Source organism: Malaclemys terrapin, chromosome 9, assembly GCF_027887155.1.
Source record: "Malaclemys terrapin pileata isolate rMalTer1 chromosome 9, rMalTer1.hap1, whole genome shotgun sequence".
Taxonomy (NCBI): Eukaryota; Metazoa; Chordata; order Testudines; family Emydidae; genus Malaclemys; species Malaclemys terrapin.
Genome location: NC_071513.1, coordinates 92234765 through 92261020, shown reverse-complemented (window position 1 = coordinate 92261020; position 26256 = coordinate 92234765). Strand labels below are relative to the sequence as shown.

The following is a 26256-nucleotide window of genomic DNA, read 5'->3' as shown; positions in this document are numbered from 1 at the left end:
GTCCATGGCTAAAGGGGATGATTTGTATAAGTGCTCACCAGTGTGTGCAAGGGGAGCACAATCTAAATAAGGAGAATAGTAAATTGCTTAGGAATGTGTCTGGCTTTCATTTTTTATTGAAAGCATTGGACTGTACATGGCATTCTGCCTATCCAAGTATTTCCCACCTCTAGCACTTTCACAGCTGCACTTCAACTTAGGACCCTTCTCCTGTATATTTGCAGTAATGCAAAATCTCTTCCTGTAAATACTTGTGAAAGGTGTGTGAAAAGATTGAAGAAGTTCTGTCTAATGAATATGGAAAGACTTCAGAAAGTCAAACTTCCTATAGATGAAACATACAGCAGGAAAAACGATTTTCAGTATGAGTGGAACTTCTGCATATGAAGTGAATCATTCAGAACAAGACTGCTTGCTCACCATTTTTTTTTTAATTTTCTCTCTCAGGATCCCTGACACATAGACAATCAAAAACTACTTCAGTCTGCAAGTACAAATTCCAGTGACTCAGCAAGCATGCTTGCTTCTCATTCTGAGCAATACTAAACTCTTGGGAAAAGTCTGAAACATGAGGAAGACCTACCAAATTCATTTGCATGAGAAATTATTGTTAATATACATTGCACTTGCCATAATGCCTTGCAGCAAAGGCAACCGTTTAATCAAACCTCACAATACCACTGTAAGGTAGCAATTATTTTCCTCCACATCCTTGAAGGAGAATGCAGCATCCTAGCATGGTACTGTATGTTGGTCTTATTGGTGCACTCAGAGCAACACCAAACAGCAGAATCCTGTGTTTTACTGCTGAGCTTTAAAATGCAGTGTTGGGCCCAATAGCTACTTGTTGTTCCCACAGTGTTGTGCCTTCTGGTTTGCCCTTTAAAGAGCACTGAGCACATAGTGGGCACTATCATAAATAATAATAAGTGGGGTAAGTTAGGACTAAAGTTAACTGGGAATTATGAATCAAGGCTTCTTTTTTATGATTAGCTTTAAAGAAAGAAAAGAAAAAGAGTTCCTATATGATCTTGTCTAAAAATGTATTTAGTTTGCTAATATGTACAGCACAAGAGATGTTTACGATGCTCCAAAGGCGGTGATATATTTTAAAGACAATTTTCATAACACATTACAGGGATTTTTTAAAAATGCATAACATTTACCCTTTAGGCTACAATAGCTCCTTTGGTGCTCTAACATGTCTATCGTGTAATTATGCATTCAGGGACATTTTTCACCAAAAAGTATTATTTCCATGACAGGATTTTGAAGGGTGCAAGTTAAGAAACTGCCATCTCAGAATCTGCAGTCTTCTGTTTATTCTCAGTTGGAATGTAATGCAAATTGCTACATTATACTGTACAACTTTCTATGCTGGCCCACTAAAACATATATTTACACAGGGACCACGCATCAAATCAGAGAAATAATTTAGGGCCCTCTTTTGCCCGTATTGCTGTCAAGAGAGTTTTGCATCCTGAAATCTTGTAAATGTACTGTGCATAGGGCTCTTTGGAGGCATTAAAGGTATTGCTACAAGCTATAATATAGAGCTGCTGTTAGATACAGAAATATATTATGAAGTATTGTGGCAAGGAAGTATCATCAGTCTGTAGGACGGAGCTGCTACTTCTATATGCTAGCAGCTCTACACGTGCAAAACATAGAATTTAGTCATTTTTATACAGTTAGAAATTATCATGCACAATGGCAGCAGAGTTTAGAATGGTAATGCCCACAGACCATCAATTATCATGTTGTTACTGAATGCAACTATAGTATGTAGGAGTAATTTCAATTAAGCCTTAGAAAACCAGACACTCCATTTCTATACTGTATAATTATATATTGGGCCTTATTCTCATCCCAAGTCAGTCGAGATAAACCAGTGTAAGTGGAGAGCCAGGCCCACTTAGACTGCAAAGGCAGCTCACAGGTACTGGCCTAGATCTTGGGCTGTACTGCACTTACTTAATGCCATTCTGCAATGACCACACAGCCAGCATAGCCAGACGCAGGAAGATTATGCCAATGTAGAGAGGTCCTATAGTGATGTACAGACAGCATAAGAGATCTTAATTTACCTCCATCCCTCTGCCTAGGAAAAGTGGATGTGACTGTGGTTGTATAGGTTACTTGGGAATATTGGCAACGAACATAAGTTAGAAGGGTTTAGGCTGCAGTCCCTTGTAGACTTGGGGACCAGCCTGGCCTCACTGAACCCACCTTTACATCACAGCTGCCTCCCTCCTCCCCCCCAACAATGCCACCATGGATCTGGGTCATGATGGTTGCCTGATTTAGTTGGTGTTGGTCCTGCTTTGAGCAGGGGGTTGGGACTAGATGACTGCCTGAGGTCTCTTCCAACCCTAATCTTCTATGATAATACAATTTATTCTGCACAAAAGATCAAACAATGGTGAAAAAAGTCGTTTTCTCTGACGCTGTATTGATGAGCATGATTGTTACTAGATGCAGCTAGATGAGTATTGCAAGTTAACTAAATGTGCAGAGGTGGGGCAAAAGTTACGGTTTCAGGAGTCAAAGACCTTGTTTCGTGTCTGCTCTGTGGCAAGCAGAATGCCTGTTTATTTTTACCCTCAGCGCACGCTTCCTCCTGCATATTTTGCAGACAAAATTATCACGCTGAACTTGAATAAACTCCCAAAGATACATTTGGTTTCTGGCAAAACTGAGATACATTTATTTCATGATTAAATATTGATCAAGAGAATTTCTTACCAAAAAGTAATTTCTCTCTACAGGAGTGACAAAAACTGCTTTTGTGCCCAAATGAGTAACTTTAAAGGTATGTTGTTTTTCCAGTTTTAACAAAAGAGAGAGTCCAATGACAAATGTTGTGGAAAAGATACTATTTAAAATGTCCTTGTACGAGGCTAGAGCTCTAGTGTCATCATGCCCTAAAAACAGAAAAGCAAGAGTTATCATCTATCTAAACAGATGGATAATGTCAATTTGGTGTGCCAGAAAAAGCACAGATAGAAAAGAAACGGTTCATTTTATATGTGCACTGTATATTCAGGGTGCCCATTTCATAAATATCTTGCATGCTGTGCGCTGCAGTTGACCCATTAAACATACCGAGTCAATAACCTATTGTTTACTATATGTCCATTTTGTCATTTTGATGGTACAGATTGAAGCATGGCAATCTTCTCTTCTCTCTCCGCTTCACTGCATACATGATTCTTTTGGGCTAATACCACCTCATAAAAAGCCACTTAAATGTCATGAATTACAGCAGGTCTGAGATCAGAATGCTAATCCTATTAACTGACCTAGGAAATTAGGACATTGTAAATCTAGGTGAGTAGTGGTTGAGCTTCATATGATCTGGGTTACCCTAAGGTCACTTGTTACATTAAAAAAAGAGGTGACTCAAATGCTTGCAGAATTGTAAGCAAGTCTAATCAGGGTATGATAAATGCATTGATATAGGAAATAGATGAATGCTGTCAGAGGTCCTTGATATTTTTCTAAACATTTACCACTACTATCTAGGAGAATTAAACTACTTTGCATGCTTCAGGTGATCCTGACAGCACTGATGCCCCAAGGGTGAGGGGATCAAGTAGGGCAACCTGGACTTATTACATAATGTGTAGCATAATGTAACCCCACAAAGCTGTTAAAGTGCCACAAAGTAACTACTAGGTATTGGGAAAAATTTAGAAGCCTCAATATGCAGTTGTTAAGGCCCCCAAAAGGGGTTGTGAGTTGCATTTCCTCTATGTTTTCTTACATTCAGGAAGATTAAATGAATGATCTTCTACTGCAGCATTTTGATTTTGCTATTAATTTCCCCTCTTTATTTTCACTTTAATGTACTTTTAATTAGGCAATAATATATAATCTTCAATTCATTTATCATCTTTACTCAAATGGGGAGTTGGGGGGAAGCACAGAAGGCAGCTCACCAGAGAGCCAGTGGTGGCACAGCAGAAAGAGACTAAATAAAATGCCATCTCTTGACAGTACCTTTAAAGGTTCATAAAAAGATAATGGATATGCCTGTCACTCTGATGCTAATGATTAACATTTTCTGAAGTTTTACTAGATATTAAACTATGAACTATAAAAGAATTCCACTGTATGACAAATAGAAGAAAAAACTCTGGGTTTTTTTATAATCAAAGTTATGTCTGTTTGATGTCTAACTACTTTGTCTGCTTATGCAACTCTCACTCATACTAAGTAGCACTTGTTGCCATGAGAAGTTCCACTGATTATTCATAGACTCAGAGTATAAGGCCAGAAGGGACAATTAGATCATCTACTCTGACCTCCTGTACGTCACAGGCCATTAATTTTCACCCAGTTACTGCTGTATCTAGCCACTAACTTGTGTTTGACCAAAGCCTAATTTGTATTTTGACTCAGGTTCAAGGGATTATTTGCATGAGTAAGAAGATAAAAACCAGGGTTAACATCATTCCGGAGAACTTGTGGCACCTTAGAGACTAACGAATTTAACACGGCTGCCACTCTGAAACCTATCATTCCGGAGCTCACTGGCACATCCTGGGGATGTGATGCACGCACACTTCAAACATCAGTACAAGCCCTGGTTTTGTCAACAGTGGAGTATCGTGCACCAGTTTGGTGCAACGGCACCCACACTCATCTTTGTTGACGCTGAAATCAATGCCACATTCAGGACTGTTAGTGGCTCTCTCAAATCAATGACAATACTGTGCCTCCCAGTTTGGTGGGCATCATGCCAGACAACATCAGACAAGATACTGCTGTGGTCTGGGAATACAATAAGATCCTGGCCACTCCGAACCTGCTGATACACCAAGATCTCAACTTACTGCTACTCTCCTGACTCAAATCCAGGAAGCTTCTCTGGATCCATGTATCAATAGTATAGGCTAATGGATAGGACTCCAGAACTCGCTGGCTTGAATCGTGGGCTGCTTGCGATGTCCCAAACAAAGACCTGATTAAAGAGCCAATGAAAGAAGTCCCAGGATTCTGCCTTCCCTGTAGGTAGTGGACTACACTCAACCGCATTCGGACAATCACAGAAGTTGTGGATATTTCCTACACAAACTGGAGTGGGGGAGGTCAAAGACTCACCAGGTTGTGACTGTGGTGAGGTACAAACCATGTGACATCACAGACAACTGCTGCATTCAGGAGGGGGAACCACCTAGCTAGCCCAGAAGCATTAGAATGGCTTTCAAGTCTTAAGATTCAGTTATAATCCCAACCCAATGCTTTTTGAATGCCATACAAAAGAAGAAGCTTATGGGTTGCAAGAGTGCACTATTGCTACAATATTTGCTACATTTTTATAAATGATTAAGTGACTTAAGAGCCAGATTTTCAAAAGGCATCAAGCAGGATTTTTCTAAGCAGGTTAGGCAATCACTTGGAATTAGGCACCTACCATGCTTAAATGTTTTTTAAAACCCCATTACCTGATGATTGGTATCTTTAGGCATCTAAATACCTTGAGGATCTGGTCCTTAGGCACTTAATTCCTATTGAAAATTAGGTGCTTAAATATTATGGAAGATGTGGACCTAAGTCACTTTTTCAAAAACAGCACTACATTAAAGCACACTAGAGAATATTTAGTGTTCACCAACAGGGCTACACAGATCAGTTAACATGGAACACCTTAGCGCATTTTACAGATTTACACCCGCATAGTGTGCATTATCCCACACTGTACACAGGTCCTAAATCAGTTACATGCTTTTGAAAATGCTACCTAGTATGTTCTACTTTGTATATGTTTTTGAAGAAAAAAATTCAGTATAGAAGAAATTATTCTAACCACTATATCCAAATACAAAGGAGAGTAGGTCACACCTACAAAAATTAATAATTACCCAAATAAATTGTCATCGACAGCTTTGTGAGTTAGATTAACATTGAGAAAATTCAGGTCCTATTTGAAAATATTGAGAAAAACCAGGTATCTGTGAAATCAAATTCTATTTAGAGGGGAAAACACTTTCAGTTAATTAAACGGATGGTGATACTGAATCTGGAAGTTATTTTAAAGCTGTTCAAAATACATTTTAAATATTATATATTGTAAGCTTAGCGATCAACATTGTAACCCTTAATTCAAATGGATAGCCCTTAATTATGCAAGTCATTTCTCTGGGGAAATTCTGGGTCTATTGAAGCCAATGGGCATGTACTCATGTGGGCCACAGTGAGGAAATAGCACATAGCTCTCTAAACAATAAACTACTGCCGTTTTTCTTTAAAACATACACCATTTGGTGTAGAAGCAATAATAATTTGGCAAAGCTAATACGTTTTCCAAATGAGAATAAGAATGCAATTTACACTCATTTTATTAGAACATTTGCCACAAAAGTAGGCCTAAAGGCTTTAATTTTCATCAATGGAAGTAGCTTTTTGCTCAAAAACATTGTATTTTGGTTATTGCTGCATATTCCTACTTGAACAGACTGCTGAAAAGTCAAGGGCTAGATTGCAAACTTTTTACTTACACTGCTAAGTAGTTACTCATGCAAATAGACCCACTGAACCCTATGGGACAATTTGCACAAGTAACTCCTCACCAATAGGAGTAAGAGGTTTACAGTCTGGTGCTCAATCATTGTTTCAAATGAATAAGAACCAGACTCTGCCCCCCCACACACACACACCCCGACTAGCACCTTCTTAAATAGTCCCACTGATTTTAATGGGACTATTTGGGGAATAAAATGCTACACAACATGAGTTAGGATGTCAGAATCTGAACCTAAATCTTTTAAAAAGTGAATTCTAATAGCATGAAGCCCTTTCAACATGCATCTGTACAGACAGTGCTCTTTTTTGCCATCTCGAGTGCAGGAAACCTGACTCACATTCTTATCTATTCGGTACTGATAAAGTCCGAAATGGTGGGATCTACTGTGTAACCATTGTATTTAGCAGGTTGCATTTATTTCATACTTTTTAAGTTGCTGGATGCTCATCTACCATACAGAAACAGATTGGAAACTCAAAGTATAACCAATCTGCAAAGCCAGGCAGAACATTACATCTTCACAATATAGTCTTAGCCACGCAGTATAACTCCTTGAGTATAGCTGAAGGGGTACGAATTTTAAAAGATCACCTATTCAGTGCTAAAATATATTTTCAAACACAAGGAACCATGACAAAATGGGAAAAAAACACAGCACCGTACAGTCAACAAGAACTTTATAAAGAAACAATGGGCCATTCAGAGATTAAATAAAAATAAAGTGCTCCTTGGAATTGAAATACTCAGTCAAACCTTATTAACACCCTAACATTCTATATTTGCTGAGTAACCATACAGAAAATTAAGATTTCTAAGAGTTGCTTCTCATTTTAGCAAGTGTAAAAAGAGTGGGAAAGGGAATTATAGACTGACTTTCACTGCGAGTGTAAAAATGAAGATTCTCTGCTTGCCTTCTTATCAATATTTGTTTTATATTATTAATTATTAATATACACGCCTTTTCAAGGTTCCATATGGAAACAATAATACAGTTCAAGCATATACAATTAAGCACTATTAACAAAAACCTTTACTATTAACAGCAGTTCAATTTACCAAAGTATTTGGCAGTATTGTAGTCCCGGTTCTAATTATAGGGAATACCAGAAACAACAGTATGGTAGATGTTGATTCTTTAAGGACACTCATTGGAAAAAAGAAGCCTTTTAAACAAACCTCCAAAACAGAATTGCTACATTCGTCCACCAGCTAGGATTACAAAGTCCTAAAGTGAAATCCCAGCCTCAGAGGTCAATGGCAAAATTCACATTGACATCAACATAACCAGGATTTCACCTTTGGTGTATAGAATCTGGACTGGGTCCAATAATACTGCTAACTGTATGTCAGAGGTAAAATGGGAACAAAACACAATATTGGGACGAGAGTGTGAAATACTTTAACACCAAATACCCAGCTTTAAAACTATTTATCAAGGATACATAGCATTACCATGACATATAGGATAGAAACACGTGACATTTCTCTCTCTCTCTCTCTCTCTCTCTCTCTCTCTCTCTCTAAATTATAGCTATCCAGCAAAATGAGAGAATTCTGTAAACCATTCTGGGATACAGTTTGTTTCAAAGACACTGTACAGTACAAAATAAAGATGTATTGTATTTTATCATTCCCACGTTACCACGCATTAAAAAAACATGCCACACAGATTAAGAAATACTTTGGTAACTACAAAGACAGATGAGAGATTGGATTGGAGACCTGCAGAGAGAATAAGTATTTCTCAACTAATGCAAACCGTGACTCACCTGAAGTGTCACCTCTTAAGAATGTACATATAGGAATGAAATTGCAGAAAGAGGAAAACTGGTTTAACTAATTAGTTGGCATTTCCATTATAACACAGAATGTCCTAGCTAGTTGACTGACACAATAAAACAATTCCCAGAAATATGAACTTCTGGAAATTGGAATATGAGGAAATGAAAGAACATGCAGGTAATTCAAGCTAGACAGACACCAAGAGATAGTGGATATTTAAATTCAGCCCATCTACATACTATAGCGAAGGGGACCATATAAGTATATAAATAGGTACCACAACCACACTGACAGTAAAACACATCCTAAATGTTCATCGCTTCTGCTAACAATGAATGGATTTTTCTTAATTACTTGTAACTTATTTGCAGGCGTTTACAATTTCTGTCTAAATAGCTACCATGAAAAATATTTTAAACAGTCCACAATACATTTAATATCAGAGATGCCATGGATACAGTGTTGAAGATTTGGATTCCACTGAACACAAGGGGGTAAGGTTAACCCATAGGCATTTCACCACACTCTACCTCACACACAGAAACTGTAGCAGAAAACAGAAAGGGTGATTGGAGTACCTGTGATTAAAGGTTTAACCATTTTAATGTAAAATTAGCTGAATATACCACAGAGGAAGGTAAGTGTTTTTAACCTGATTATCAAAGTCAATATCTTGCTAAATATTTAAAAGACTACTGTACAATTACAGAATTTAAGCACACCTACATCTGCTTTCTCAGCAGGGAAATCTGCTATTAGTTATTGCAATATAACCAGGAGGATCTCATTTATCGGCGTATTTCTCTCTGTGTGGGTGTATATACATAGTGGTCTCTCACTCTTAGGAGATCTGATATTTGTTTGTAGTGCCAGTGCAGCAAGATGGAATATTCAAAACTAGAAATCAGAAGTTTCCTGTTCTTACTTTGATCATTACAAATATTTGCTTCAGGCCATTAGAAGAACAGTTTAGCTGTTTCGATGGTAAACTTTTCATTGGCTTGTATAGGAAGAACAAAATGGGAAATTTAAATGAGGCCCATCACTAGCTCCAGAGAAAGATTCTCATGAATCATCCTTACATCCCCCAAGGCAGTTTAGAGATGAGGTGGAATAAAGACTGTCTGAACTATTTTTCCTTTGAATCCCATTAGGATCCTGGGAGGTAAAAAGAGTCCAAGAGCTGTAAAAATAAACTAATGCCGCAGAAGAAAGATGATCGGGCAATAGGCATAGGCAAACTCTCTCTCTTTTGCTGGCACTGCCAAGGAAGACAGATGGTAAAGCAACCTGATGCAAATCACAAAGTATTGGCCCTTTCTAAATATTTCTTTTCAAACAGAAGGACATGAAAAATAACACTGCAAGTATTTAAGTCATTTCAATGTGTTTTTGTAAGAGCCAAGGAGGACTTTTTAACCCATTCTAATCACAAAAAAACAGAGGCTCTTTATTTTCATGTTTCTTTTTTTAAATGAAGAAAAAATAAATAACATGCCACTAGTTCACTTATTATATGAAGGTATTTGAGATATACAGCTAAAGTTTTAAATTAACTGACCTCAAAATTTAACTTGTCTGCATTTTGCCCTTTTGCAAGTTGTATTTATTATAAAGAAGACATAAAACCTTCCTAGCACTTACCACTGGGCTCTCCCTTGAGAGTCTCAGAAGTTCAAGGATATCAGACTTTTCACTTACCATCCCTCACTGGAAGAGGCAGATTGCACAGGACATGCATTTAAACAGAATATAAAGGCCAGAAAAGATATAAATGATCTAGTTCCATTCAATGGTCCCCAAGCTTCCAAAGCAAACAGCTCTTCTTTCCCTCTTGTCATTAAAGAAAAATTGTAATGGGCTTTTATTCTGGAGACAGGTTCCAGACAAAGGTAAAACTGGGCCAGGAACTTCATCAGGTTTCTGGTTTGTTTTAAATCTCCCTCTTCATTTTCATCATCTTCTCTTTACTCAATACATTTCAAGTTCAACTGACTACTAACATTTGAGTCAGGCCAGTGACAGCGTAAGCAGCTTTATTGTCTCAAGCTACGTTCAGTGCAGCTTCACAAATTCTCAGAACACATGGGATTCCCTACCCCACTGCAGACCTGCAAATTCCTTCCCCATTAGAGGAGATGATGGCTAGAAATCCATGTAGTTTCACCATCCTCCCATAAAAAAGCTATGGGAGAGCAATGTAGCCTCTAGTAAGTTCATCTGCAGCGGTCTATTATTGTTGGCTCCATAGTAATCCACACCCAGATCTGTACAGCAACATTCCCCTACCACTAGTGCAGAGTGAGCACTGGAAAGAGACCACCAAATTATTAGAAACTGTTACAAGGTCATAATGCCTAAAACTAATCTACAGCATCTATCAGAAAAGTTTACAATACATTTGTGACTTCTTTTGATACACAATTGCAGAAAGTCGTATGTAGGAGGTATAGTATGATCCTGAGAGTAATGTAGTGCTGTTTCCTCAAAGCTTGCTGAACAATCAGAAATAGATTGCTCGGTATAAACTTCAATCAGTTAGGAATGAGAAATAAGATTTAAGTTAGATGTGTATTCAAGAACTAGCAATTACCGGAATATCAGATGTGCATTATCCCTGCCATGTGTTTCACAAAAAGCAGTAATTCAAAAGAGCTGGACTTGACCAAGAGCGCAACACTCAGAGAAGGTACTGAATAAATAATAAACTGAAAAAGTAAAATTAAGCTGCTTGAGTTTACTATTGTTAAGAAAAGAAATAAGCTATTTAAATAAGTTAAAGGGATCAACAGCAATATTACCAACTCACAAACAATTCAAAAAACATCTTTATATTGCCCTAAAATGCAGGTGGCTCAAGCTGGGGATTGCAAAACAGTGTTGCGGGTTATAACACCTTTGCCCTTCCCATATTGCTAAATAGGAGGAGACCCTAGCTCAATCCTGGATAGATAGGAGGGTGTCTCAGTATGGAAAAATGTCGAGAACCACTGCCCACAAAACTTTATGTCATGTACTTGTAAAAACATACCAGTGGGTCAAATTCTGCCCTGAGACTTCCCTCTCTTTCCTTCCTTCCTTCCTCCTCCCTCTCCCACACCCCACCAACATAGCTTAATATGTTTATCAGTTTTTAAGTGTTTACATAGCTAAGCTCTGTCAGTGAGGGAGACAGTGAATGTGAGAAACAAGGAGTGAAATCCTGTGGATGGCAAAGACTAATATTTTGCAGGACAATTGTTTAATGCTGAATAATATTCTTAAACAGCATCAATCGAAGTTGATATCTATTGCATTTATACCAAAAGACCTGTGTTGGGGAATTAAATACTTATTGTATAATAGTACCTGCAGCGATGTTAAAGGAAGAAAAAAGTAATGATGCAAGGCAGAGGAGAAAACTGCATACTGTATAAGTTCTTTTTAATTGCTGACTTGTTGCTGTAGTGGATACATAGTGAAGTATTACAGTCATTTTATATGCAAGCAAATGGTATGTTTACTGTATTAAGGGAAGACTGCCAACCTGAAATTTAGTCAGTTTTTGAAAGCTGACTTGAAAGGAGAGCCATTTTAAGTATTACTGCAGTCAGTTCTCTTTTCAGTTTTAGTGGTTTTACCGATACAGTTTACAATTAAAAAGAAAGAAGTACTTCTTTCTTCATTGTTGTTGTCCGAAAGACCACATAAACCAGAGGGAGAACCAAGGAATATGCAAGTTTAGTAAGATGTTACTAGCCCAGCTACTAGAGGGATCAATGTTGAAATCTCAGGCTAAAATAGAATCATGCAAAGTAGTTCATTTTTTGGTACAAAAAATAAGATTTCCAGCATTGCTGTTACAAGTACAGTTTGGAGCTAGTAAATAAGTAACAATGCAATCAGGCAAGGAGCATTTATATCACTTGACAGCCTAGCCTAGTGGACTGGTACTGCAGATACATCAGCGATAACTGCACTAAAATAAATTAGAAAAAGGAAAGTCCATTAAGTGAAAGCTGATACAATATATTGACAACGAACGTGAATCCCAAATTATTGTACCAACAAGTCAGTGTGTGACTACATTGAAATAAAAGCAAACAAGATAACATGTCGCATCGCCAAAAGAATTGCGGACAAATTAAAGCCAGGATTAGACACTAAATAAAGAGCTAGATAAGCTTTAAATAGTAATGTTCACTTTACATGTGAAAGTGACTGGGTGCAATGTAAAACAATTAAAATTATGCCAAGTTTCAAGAATCGAAGTTAGACAACATCAAAACCAAAGGCAGGCAAGAATAGCGAGAAAGTCAAATTCATTGTCTTCCAATTCCCCAGTTTTTAACAAAAAAGGTAATCGACAGATGGCAGTTACCCAGGACAGCCGGTAAGAATTAATGAATTCATGAAAAGACTAGATGCATACTAAACACAAATGAAATGGGGACTGAGTAAATAATATGACCCTGGAATGGAAAACAAAAGCAACATGCTCGATAACTCCCAGTAGCCTTTTCCTACTGCTAACATACTAAGAATAAAGTTCACTGGCCTTGTTAACTAAACAACAGGTTATTTATCACATTATTTAGCTGCCGTTTATCAAACCATTTGGGATATTATATATAGTGTCATGATTCTTTCATAAAATTTCTGGTACACTATTGCAATATCAGTCTATATAATATCCTAGAATCCAATTCACATCATGGGTTTCAAAACACAAAATATCAGCAGAAAACAATGGAAAAAACAAGTTATTTTGTTGTCTCAAGGTGGCAGCTCTGTCACAAGCTTGCCTATACTGAATGAGTGGCAAAATGTTACTTTAAGAAATACTTATGAATAGATAGTTTGGAGTCAACCTCACAACTCTTTCTTATTTAAACCACCAATGTAAGCATACATCATTCATTTAAGTCAAAACAGTAGGAGTCTACTCTCCATTCTGACTTTCTTATTCTGTCTAGAAAATGTTGGATGTACTTAACTAGACCGACACTTCCCACTTTAAAACCAAACAAATCCAGCTACATCAAGAAAGCACAATGTCGTTATAAAAATGCCAGTTTAGTATCCCAAAATCTCTTGCTTCTTCAGAGGACAAAAAGTCATGGTGATCAACGGAACATAAGCATTATTTCTAATCTTTTCCCTTCACAAACAAAAAGTCCCCATTTCTGAATTAGCACTTGAATACTATAAATTCATTTTCCCTATGCAGTATGTACATCTAATCAACATAATGTTCATAAATGACAGAAAGAGGCAACATGAACTCAGCAAAGCTGAACATCTGCATTATATTTTTATATCATTAAATTGGAAGCAGAATTCCAGGTTATCCAGCATATAAAGGCAGAAATTTTGTTTTGGAACTACAGAATAACAAGTCTTGTTTTGGAAAAAGGCTTTTAAAATAAAGACAAAAGCAGTTTTCTGAAAATATTCTCATGAATAATATGAAGTGCAATGCAGATAGCAGGGATTAATTGAAATCCAAAAGCTTCTTACCAAGTACCCCAAGGCGATAGTTGACTGTGATGACTATCACATTGCCATAACTTGCCAGAACACTGCCATCATATAAATTTCCAGTGCCTTCCATGTAGGACCCTCCATGAATATACACCATCACTGGCTTAGGTCCCCCACTGTCCCGAATGTCTGGAAAAAAAATATTGAGAAACATTTTATCCCAAGAAAGTGGCAAAAAAGATACATGCAATAATGTTTCTTAGTGAGGTTATTTTTCTTTTTCAGCATGTGTCTCTCAAGCAACATATATTAATTACTGGGCTGGGAGAGGGCACAAGTGTTTGTTTCCACACTTCATGCTTTGAACAGACTAATAAGCCAAGAAATGTATGAACACATATAATTTGGTCATTGCGTTTGTTTAAACAGGTGGAATTTTCAACACCACTCATTTGGCCTAATTCTGCCCCCATGGAAGTTGATGGTAAACTGTCCACTGACATAAGTAGGAGCAGAGTTAAGCCAAGAATGAACTATTCTGAAAATCCCACCTACAGGTTTGGGCATATACTAACACACGTATTGTGTTATTAAGATGAATTGGATCTGGCCCCATGTCTAAGTAGGCGAAGTCATATATTCTTTGCTGGCTTCTAACAAGGTAAGAGAACTAACTTGTAAAAGAAGTTGCGAACATGCCTGAAGTTTAGAGTGTCAGAATTATTCTGCTGCTGCTGGGGAAAACAGTTTGCGTGCTTTAGACCTCAAATCAATACTACGTTGTGCCAGATGGATAAGGATAAGAGGATATTTACTTTTTTTACATAATTGAGAAAAAGTATAGATTGGCCAAGATTTTCAAACAGAGTTGCATGAAATTAGTTTCCTAAATCCATACCTGAGTATCTGAATAAGTGGCCTAATTTTCAAAAGTACTGAATTGGCATGGAACTTCAGGCATCTCTTTTTGAAAATCTTAGCTTTTTTGTTTCAGAAGACACTTTTCCAATCTTGCCAATTTCCAAATGGTAATTTCTTTGGTTTTATAATCAAATTTTCCTTTGAAAAGGAAGGAGGTGAGAAGAGAAAGAAAGAAAATAAAAAGCTTTCCTCTTATTTGCTTTCGTAGGTGATGATGGGGAAAGTCACTGCCTACACACAACTATTAGAGAGACATGGTGAGGTATCTTGTACTGGACCAACTTCTGTTGGTGAGAGATGAGTTTTCAAGCCACACAGAACTCTCTCACCAACAGAAGTCAGTCCAATAGAAGATATTACCTCATCCACCCCCTCTCTCTAATATTCTGGGACCTACACAGCCACAACTATACTGCATATACACCACTATGACTGTGTGGGGAAATACTGAAATTGACTATATAGAACATGCTGCATATGCACAAAGTAAATAAATTGGGGAAATGGGGAAAATTTTGTAACTCCCCGAACTTTCATTTACTAATATTAGATGGAACCTATAACAATAACAAGCCAAAACCAGAATGAAGTGTGATTTGTAAATTGATGTGTCCACTTAAGTAAAAATGTGGATCTCTGAAGTAGTCTCATTTTTTTTTCCTCCATGGTCCATTGTGGGGGAAATCCATCTGACAAATTCAGCATTAAACATTCATTATGAAGTCACACTACTGGCTATTCTACTAATAGCTATTGGCTATTATGAAGCCATACTACTTCAGCTACTTGTTGAATTACAAATTTCATTTTAAAGATTCTTCTTAGTGGGTCCAATAGTTATGCTGGGCTTCTGTGGAGGATTTTTTAATAAATGCCAAATTTGCCCCTTAACTGTTTAAACTTGATTAACTATCATTTCCTCAGAAATGGAAGATATAAAGTGATGGAAAGGTTTAAAATTAAATTGTTATTGATACATGTTTGGATTAATGATATTTTGATTTCATCTGCTACCAGTTCACCATTTTCCATTGCCAAAGACAGCACACAATGCTGCATTCTAACATGTCTCCAAAGAGATTATGAAAATTAGCAGACTGAAGAGGATGTTTAAAATTCCAGAGTAAGGAAGAGGGAGTTCTCTCAACATCCTGGCGTAAAATTTGCTTTCACTATGAAAGATAGCCATGTTCATTACAACAATATTCACGTTTTCTCCCGTCCATGCTCCGTTTAATATCAGTGTGGAAAAGGCTATCTTAGATTTATGAGTTATTCCTTTTATTTTGGGCACACTCAGTGAAGCAGTCTTCAATAAAACTCTTCATACTTCTATCTTGAATCATATCCCAAGTATGGCAAGGACAATGATGGTTGTTCAAACACAGGAGCTCCTTCATATGACAAAGGCCAACACAGATGTTTTTGTTTTTATAAGGACAGCTACTGTATAATTTTTGTGTTGTTTTGAAAAAAAGAGTCAGAGTGCTCAAACTCCAGCGATGGGCTCTTCTATACTGCAAGTTCTAGAATAATCACTTATTTCAAAACCATTATGATGCTTAGAGGTGGCCTGCCCTTCATGAAATAACCTGCCCTTCACTCAAGCCCACAATAAATACTTTCCAATGTGCCACTCTCAGAGTTTAAAGTGAAGAGAGCACATATCTTTTTCTGTCCAATGGAATTACATGCTTAGGTTTCAAATTCAAGTAGAGCAAAGTCCTTTCAAATTCATTAAAGCATTTATTTCCAATAGCTGTTTACACACAGCTCTTGCTTCCAATTTTTCTAGCATGGATACAACTAAGAAAGCAATGATTAATTATTAATCTGAAATCACTAAATGACTGTTCACAGCAGAAACTGTACACTGTTAATTTTATACTTGGAAGTAACACAGGGGGAGATTGTTTCAAGTTCTTCTTTAATTAAAATTACATGGAATTAGAAGGCACCAACTGTGAACAGTAATGAAATCTTGGTAGTACTGTTCTGTTTATGTGAAAAATAATATTGGGGTATTTAGAGAAGAATGGGTGGATTTTATCGGAAACACATGATGAACTATACATTCATGTGCAAAGCAAAGTTCAAGGTATAAAGAAAGGATTCTTTGATAAATTCAGCCTACATTATGCCTTTCTCTGATTTCCCTGTAAATATTATGCTTGTAAAGGTTAAGAACAGGCAAGCACTGCAAATTATTCTCCATTTATCTATATGCCACATCAGATAAGACTAGATGCAATATAAATTTTCTACATGCTGCTTTGTCAAAGATCTCAACCTTGACTTAAGGGTAACCACTTCTAGAAACTAAAGGTGGTGGTTCTGTGAGTCTCACTCTCGGAAAGGGAAGTTTAACAGTGAACAAGACCGATCCACACTTTTATCAAGCTCACCTGAGAGCAAACTCAAGATCCTCAGATGAAATACATACCAAGGCTCTAATCCTATATCAGGAGACAAATAAGTTAATGGGACTCTGCACATGTGCGCTAGCAGATTCTAATGCAGGATCAGGTCCTTACTATGAAATGTAATTTAAAACAGACTAGAGATTGTTCAATTTTGAGATCCAATATTGCATTTCATGTGAAGTCAGTGGGAATTTTGCCTGAATAGGATTGCAGTACTTTATCCACATCTGGGTGTATTTGATAGGTGTAAACATTCGGGATAGAGAGGAGTTGTTTATTAACTAGAAGTTAATAATTTAACTGGTATGAAATTCAGAAAGCAGAAATGTAGGCTGTAGGAAGAATCACTATCTAACGAATTACATTAGACCTTGAAATATGTGGCCAAGGAACTGGTGTAAGCTCCATTGTTTGACACCTTTAAAAATTAGAGTGGACAAAGTAGTAAAAATATTGTGTAAGAATAAATCTGTATTGGTATGAAAAAGGATTAAAGGTGGGATTTTCAAAAGTTTTGGATTGGAGTTAGGTGCCCAACTCCCACTGAAATCAAATAGGACTTGGGCACTTAATTCCCTTAGCTACTTTTGAAAATCCCATCTAAATGACCTGACAGGTGTTTTCCATCTCTAACCTCCGAGCCGATATCAGCCCATTGTGCCAGAGTATTGCAGTGTGCTCAGTAAACTGCATGACATTAGAATATCTTCAATTTAATACATTGCAATGTCTAGACAGCGGTCCAAATTCTACATTCAGGTATACCTTTGCAGATTTCGTGAAATCAGAATTTAATTCTGAGTGAATCAGGGAACAGGTTTATCCCTAGTGTATTCTGTTGAAGTCACCCGTGGTGGACTTGGCCACTAAGGGCCTGCTCCATAACCCTTTCTCATGCTGAGTAGTAGTTACTCATGCAAGTAGTCTCAGTGTGAATAAGGCCTGCAGAATCAGGTCACAAGTTTAGTATTTCTACCAAGAGTTTGGAGTTTCTGACAAGAAGTGTGGAAATTTTCAAAAGAAATGTATATGGGACATCTCTATTCAAAATCCTCCCTGACTCCAGGCATCTCACTCCCTTCATTTATTCATACCTGTGTTTTGCCTTGATACCGTGATTTATTTGGGTCTTAAATTGCCAACTGATAATGTCTAAGTAGATGCGTAGTGGGTACATCTGATATTTATCTTATTTATATGGCCTATGTAAATACATGCTCTTATCATGGTTTCCATCATTCTCCAACCCCCATTTCTTCTTAATGTTTGTTACAACCACTTGTTATCTCTGCTGTTAATTAGATTAAATCATTCAGGGAAGAGGCTGTCTTATTCTGTGTTCCTAGAGTGCACAATGGAGCATCAATCCTGAATGGGGATTTTGGGCACGACAGTAATGCATAAAGAATAAATAACTAATTTCAGAAATAAATGTCATCAAGTTTCATTTGTTCCAGGGTCCTTTTAAAAGTCTCACTTTGACATTATAGAGATATGTGACATTTTTATTTACCATCTCATGTCCATTTGGGTTTGAACATGTTATTGTTGAAAACTGTTAAGAAGATTTTACAAGCAAACTAGCTGCTCAGGAATCCATGTACTTCGTACTGAGCAAGATTCTACATATGTACTGTTTTAGCTATTCCAAAATAATTTTCTAACAAATTTTGCATAACGAGAACATGGCACCAGTCAATGAAACTATTTTCACAGTTTAAAACCTCCTTTGAAGCCATTTTACTTTGAGTTCAAATCCATGAGACACTAAATACATCTATAGTTATTTTAATAGTGTAAGCCAGTGTCACTGAAAATCTTATTATGCAAACTTCCATTAAAAATAATCACATCTTTTAGACGTGTTGTCAAATTGAATGCCTGACAGCTTGTGATCATTAAAGAATCTATTGCACTTTTCTTAAGAAGGCGAATGTTTAATCCTAACCTTCTGACAAAATTCCAACCCTCTAATTACATTCAGCCTATCTAAATACCCCCTCAAATTTCAGTTGAATGTAGTATTCTTCTTCAGCGCCTATCTTAAGCTTTTTGGGTCATTTTGCTGTATACTCTTGTTAAGCCACTGGCTACATTTCACCTGAGAGGTGGCTGTATTTAAGTGATGGACGAAGTGATCCCTATATAGTAATTGCTGAATTTGCAAAGTGCTTTGAGATCCTTTTTGTATGAAACGCACTCTATAAATGTAAGAGATGCAAAGTAGTATGAAATGCAAGAGTTGTAATTCTGATAGGCCTTTAATATGTAAGCAGCAATATAAGGTTCTAATTAGAGAAGGACTCCGCAACCAAGTCAGTAGTAACTTATAAACTACTGAAAGATGAAAGTTAGTACTGCAAAAACTGACAGACCCTTCACCATACTACCAATGGTTGGTAGGGATATAATTATAATGGAACCCAATAGAGCTGCTTACATTAAGAGTCTGTCAGAATTTTTACTACCTATATTTTGAAGTGTTAGCAACACCATTGTAAAAATTCAATGTAGATTGAACAGAAGCTCTCAGTCAGAGGGGGAAAATATTAACTGAAAAATTTAACATGCAAATAAATTTTTTACTCTCAAATGTTGATGCTCATGGAATGAGAAACTAATATGCCTAGGTGACAGTGTGAGCAGGCACTGTGCTGTCTGTGTATATCAGTCAAAGACTCTCCATCCTAAATTGCAACATTTATGCTTTTCCAGCCTGGCTGGGACTGTAATTATGCTGAAGCATGTGGTTGTTTTGTGATATAAACAAATGTATACTACTATATACTGTTCTCTAAAGTCAAACGGTTTGAGATAAAGCTACCCAAAAGAACGCCTTTCTTCTTGTGCTACCATGGCAATAGAGATCTGCTGAGAGGGTTGAGTTAGCCGTCCCTAGCTTACTTTTAAAACATTGAGGCTGGTAGAGGGCTCTTCACCAGAAAAAATACACAGTCCTGGAATTCACTTCCCTTCTTGGTACAATAGAGCTTCAGTCTGTTGACTTTCAGAACATGATGCAATGTTTATCTCTTCTCTCAGACTTTGGAGAAAGTGGTGGAGAAGGGCTAGCCTTAGAGTCCTGGATTCCATTCCCTGCTCTCCCATAAACTTCCTGTGTCATCTCGGGCAAATCACTTAGCTTCTCCGTGCCTCAGTTCCCCATCTGTAAAATGGGTGAGACACTTTCCTACCAGGAAGTCTGTGAGGATAAACACATTAAAGATTTTGAGCTGCTCTGATACCATGGTGATGAAGTGAGACAGAAAGATAGGTGAGCTACACAGTGCATAGGATTTCTGATGGACGAGGGGAGTCCATTGGTGACTGAGTTTTCATATGTTTGTACAGTACCTAGTACTCTGAGCCACAATTCTAGCTGAGGATTTTACTAATAATTATTTGAATGTATATGTACCAAAAGTGCCTAATGGATAGGTACTTTTTAATATAAATCCAGATTCAACTAAATTAATTTTATGAACTAAACAAAAAATAGTAGGCAACTAGGATGAAAATATTCAAATCCTTTACATTTTTAACCCAAACCAGGTTTCCAGATCTGGGAAGCTAGTTTATTCACTGCCTGAGCAACTCTTAGTTTAATGTTGTGTCTACACTAGATATTTCTTACCCATTTGTCAGTAAAGGTGCGGATTCACTAATGCTACATGCATCACAGGTGTTTTTACCATAGCTCAGTGGTAACACAAGTGTAGCTACCTTGTTCAAAAACAGGCAAGAAAACGTCCAAGTGTAGACAAGGCAAAACGTTTAGTACAGCTCTTGTGAGACAGATGCTGGCCTGTTAAGACATATAAAGATTATACAGTTGCAAGAATGCAAACAAAATGGGAAAGCAAAGAAGTTTACATAACTTCTGACTTTGCACACATTTTACACTCATAGGACTTGAAAACACCTTCATTTTTTAAACTGCAAATTTGCAGATCATTAGCCTGTAATGTGCACTAGTGCCTTTGGGTCTTCTGAAAACAAAAATGAAAAATGATCTCATTAAGGCTGGCCTAATGGTTGTAGCACATACAGAAGACCCAAGTTTGATTACTGATCCCAGTCTCCTTTGTCCCTGGGCTGGCAACAATTGAGAATGCTGATGCTGTAGTAGTAACACGTAGTACATGGGACTGGGGATTATTTAATACTGTTTTATATTGAAATCTGCTGCTAATTAAAGTGAGAGACTGACTCCATAGGGAGTACTGTGTGGTCCCTTAAGCCAGGTGGCTATGATCCAGGCTCTTGGTAAGGGCTCATTGAGCCTCTAAAGAAACATAGGCAAGGTCCTGTGCTCTTCGCAACACATTATTCTTAAATTATTGACAGGGACCGTACAATTATGCAGCACAGCCCTCCTTGCCATGGCCAGCCCAATCTGAATAGAGTTTTTTGTGTGTAACTTATTTATTTTTATATTTGTTTTTGCTACCCCTAAATGTTCAGTCCTCTGCAGATGTTTGCACTGACCACAAGAAACTGTATTGCAGAATTTGTCAAGGGAAACCTGAGGATAAGGTTGGCACATGGTTTGATATATTGACATCTTGGGTGGCTTTTTTGGAGGGTGTGGGGAAGAGGAGGCAGTTCTTTTGTTTTATTTGCTTACCCACCCTGCCCCAAGTAAATTTAATTTGAGGTTTGTGGGGGGGTTTCAATCCTGCCTGTGCAACTTAGACCACAGGACCCTGGAGCTGGAAAGTCCAGCCTGAGGAGATGAGGTCACAGCAGTGCAAGTTGTCTGCTACCTCAGAGTTATCTGGCTGTGGAAGCCCAGTACCAAAGCATGTAGGAAATGCACCAATTCAGCACTTCTCCTGTGTATTCTCCATAGTGACTGTGGCTCGCCAATGGAATATATAGTTGACCTGTCCCTTTTGAAATCTTTGAGGAAGGTGGAGGGGTAAACAGTGTCTACCCTTACCTCAGGATGAATCCCCCAGATCCATCTGCTCCCACTAGCACAGAACAGGGGAGTACAATTTTCATCCCTGATGCCAGAGGGACTGAAATCCCAGTCCCATAAACTAAAATAATTAGTTATAGTTGTAATTAATTATCCCCTTTCAGTTCAACTTTACACCCTTACAATCTTTGGCTCCTCTCCTCAGACTGCCAATACTGGTGGTTGTATGGACAACATGTCCTCCAAAAATGGATGAGACCATGAAATTCATTTAACATAAGCTACTGAACTTCCATTTGATAGTCACTGCTCTGTCACTACCACTCTGAGCTGAATTTAACCACCTGTCTGAATATTCTGCTTTTAAATGTATCTCACTAAAGATTTAACTGTAAATTCTAAAATTCAAGCAACTATTGGAAAAGGATACACCACTCACATATTGGACCATCTTGGGGTCAAAAAACTCTCAGTCCTGAATGGGAGTTGGGCAACAGAACACGCCAATGGCACACAGACCGGAATGGGGATGGGCAACAACTTTATCATTAAATGTATAGAAGGGTGTTGGGATAGGAGCTGCCAGTCGAATACTAGTGGCAAAATCTTGCAATACAGGTAAATGTGTGCCAGTAGTCAGAACTACTGGGATTTAGTTGCAATCTTTGCCCCTGCTAATATTTTTAATATCGAAATGTATTGTTACAGGATTAACATAAGTGAATAAAATCAGATCACGTGAATCTAAGCAAGTCAGGTGATACAATACTCATTTTTCACATCTCTACACAGAAGCTATTTGAAGAAAAATATGAGCATCTGTTAATAGACGGTACTCCTTTTTCTTTAGTGTTAATGAAAAGGAAAGTGGTAGAGCTCTGTAGTTACAGTTATTCTATCTTTCATGCAATGGTACTTGACCAAAAAGCAGATAAGAGAGGGATGAGGCAACAACATTGGCAATTTCTAAACAGCACCTCAATTTTCTCTTTGAAAATAAACAAAATAGATGAGATCTGGAACTATAAAACTTAAGAGAAATGGGCTACACTGCTTGAGAGAAATAGGCCTAGTTACCAGTGCTTGCATGTTGTTAGTTTCTAATATGAAAAGAAGTCTTAGACTTATATGATTAATGTTTATAATTCATAAACAAAAGTAATGTGTTCAACATGTTCATACTATCTATTTGTAATAGTGTTTGTTAATGTGTTCAATAACATCAGCCCAGACAACTGTAGATCTTCGTAATAGTAAAAACATAATGGACCGCATCAAATTGGTGAAGATCTGCTCAACTCCACTGAATTCAATGGAATGAGGCCAATGTACAGTAGCTGAAAATCTGGCTACAATTTAAGTGCCAGGCGTCTTGTCCGAGTGAGATTAGGTATCTGAGCTTACATTTCTTGACATGATGACGCAGAAGGGAAGGGTTTTTGTGCTTTTGTACTGAACATTCAGTTGCTTGAGAGACACTTTGTAAGAGCTTTCTAACATTTTCTCTTTATAAACACAATATTTTCTATGTTTATCAAACTGAGATCAGTTGGTGAAAGAAATATTTGTATTTGGTGAAATATATAAATACAGAGGGTTAGAAAACATGCAAAAAGGTGTACAGAGAGACTTAAAAAAAGTGTTAGTTCAAATAGTATGGACAAAATTCAGTCAAAAGGTGGGATGAAACATATCAAAAGTCCATTTCAAAAAAACAAAAACACTCATCTTTAAATATTGTTACTCGTTTGCATAAAAATGTAAAACTTAACAACATTCTTTCTTTTAAAAGAATTAAAAAAATATAAATATATATATATATAAACAACAAGCAAGAAGACAAAACACATCAAAAATGGGAATAAAAAAAAATCTTCAAAAGACAAGAAGTTAAAAAAAGAGGGGAGAAAAAGATTTTCAGGGATCCTTGTCATGCAAATCAGTTTGGCGGCAAAAAAAAAAATACCTTCATCTTCAGCACCGTCATTATCACCTAAATCATCTGTCTGTTTCTTTGTAAGGGGACCTAGGATTGAGAATGGAGAAAATGGAGGGAAAAAAAAAGACAATTCAAGAATATACAAGACTGAGGAAAAAAATAGTCAATACTAAATTCCCAAGGATGTTTCAAGAAAAACATTTGGGGGGGAAGTTCAACTAACACATTTTTGTTCTGTTTTTTAAACTTTATAGCAAAATCTCTCCTCTAGGGTATGGCTATTAGAAACATCTAGCATGAGAGGCAAATAGTGCCTGATACTTTACATTAAAAAAAAAAAATCAAGAATTAAAGGAAATGTTTACTAAAAGCATACCCACCACAAACATATATTTATCGCCTTCATTTCTAAATTTGAAGAAGAAATGGTGACCATAACAACCTAAAACCAAATTAGCTCTCATATTTAATGAAATAATGTTGCTGATAAATATCTTGACAATTGGTGAAGAGAAAATTTTCTGTGAAAAGTAAAATCAAAGTTCTGAGTCCAACCATCTTAGCTCCTCCTTAAAAACGACAAGCATGGGTTTGGCTTTTTTTTTTTTTTTGGACTCATTTATTATATTCCAATTTAAATACAGCCGTGGACTGAAAATTCCCTATAACCTTTCTTTGACCACCTGCTGATATATTTATTAAAAAATATGAAAGTCCCAAAGTGGGCTTTAGAAACAACGGGTGAAATCTTGGCCTTACTTAAGTCAATGGGAGCTACGTTTTCCATTGACTTCAGTGGGACTAAGATGTCACACAATCTATACAAAAGTAACATTTAAAACACAGGCTATTCAAGTCTCAGCATAGGAAGGCAAATAACATCTTACAATCAAAACTAAGAATAATGGAATTAAGGTTTAATAATTCCCTTCCATATTCCATGCCAACACAAGTACCATTAACATGTAAGGAGATTCATCATTTTTTGCAAAAGAAAAAAATTGCCCTTCTCTCTTAGGAAGTAATAAAAAAATACAGCAGAAGAAAAGTCAAAGGCCGTAATGAAAATATTTCCATATATCATGTATTCCACATAGTTATGCACAAACACAAGACAGTTGGAACTCAGTATTATCTTTCCTTTTTTCAGAGCTATCCAATTTCCATGACATTCTGTAATTTGCATGCAAAAAAAGCAATCAGTACAAACACAGGACTCAAGTTAAAAAAACGCAGCCATGCACATAGTAGAAAACAAGAACTTTCTCATGCATAAAACAGACAAAAAAGAAGAACAAAGATGAAAAGTGTGTGTCGATATCTATAGTACATGTAGGCAAGAGGCACGCATTAACTTTAAGCACATTGAACAATGAAGTAGTGTTAAAACATTTGTATTTTTAAAAGCTCCCATCTACTTCTGTTATGTTATAGGATATTAGTAATCCAACATTAAGCCTGCAATCTGTGCAAAGAACGCTATAATTCTGATTAGTGCACTTAAAAACAAAAAATCTGAAAATGTTGTTTGTATTGCACCAGGTGCATGTGTTTGACAAACATAAATAATCCATGATGTACCATGAAATTTTAGTTGTGAATTTAGAAACCAGACCATATATACCTCTACCCCGATATAACGCTGTCCTCGGGAGCCAAAAAAATCTTATTGCATTATAGGTGAAACTGCGTTATATCGAACTTGCTTTGATCCGCTGGAGTGTTCCGCCCCCTCCCCCCCCGGAGCGCTGCTTTACCGCGTTATATCCGAATTCATGTTCTATCGGGTCGCGTTATATCGGGGTAGAGGTGTAGTTGAAAACCACAGTTGAATACCTTAATTACTGCATCGGTCAGGAGAATAGTTTCAAGCTCATTCTAAATACAGAACACTGGAATTATACATCATAAATTCAACAAGAGAATTTTACAATTACACCTGCAAACAATCATTCTGTTTAATTCAGAACCTTGGTGAATGCAATAGCTTCTGCTAATGGAAATCCTCAATATAATCGCTACAAATTATGATATCTACATAATGTGACCCTATCTAAATGCAGGTAGCACCCTACTGATTTGCTGCTATCATTCTCACACCATAGCTACTATACTCCCAAAAAAGGACAAAACCACTAAGTATAGCAAGGAAACTAGAAAATCATTCACTTAAAGGTATGTTTTCATTACAGCATACAGGGAAGAATCAACTATTACCAATTCTAAGAGATATGCATATAGTAACCAGTAATGGCATGTTACAGTTAAAAATATG

At 37.0% G+C, this 26256-nt stretch overlaps 1 protein-coding gene across 10 annotated transcripts in view; it reads right to left on the bottom strand.

The window, feature by feature from the left end:
- Positions 1–26256, bottom strand: part of NLGN1 (neuroligin 1) — a 595801-nt gene that overhangs the window by 290720 nt on the left and 278825 nt on the right. For 8 of the 10 annotated variants that reach the window (XM_054040478.1, XM_054040480.1, XM_054040476.1 and 5 more), the window contains 2 exons: positions 24009–24068; positions 13811–13963 (listed from right to left, as the gene is read on the bottom strand). In XM_054040478.1, the coding sequence (XP_053896453.1) occupies positions 13811–13963; positions 24009–24068 (213 nt within the window). The remainder of the gene's footprint in view (positions 1–13810; positions 13964–24008; positions 24069–26256) is intronic. The other 2 variants (XM_054040484.1, XM_054040485.1) reach the window with 1 other exon arrangement.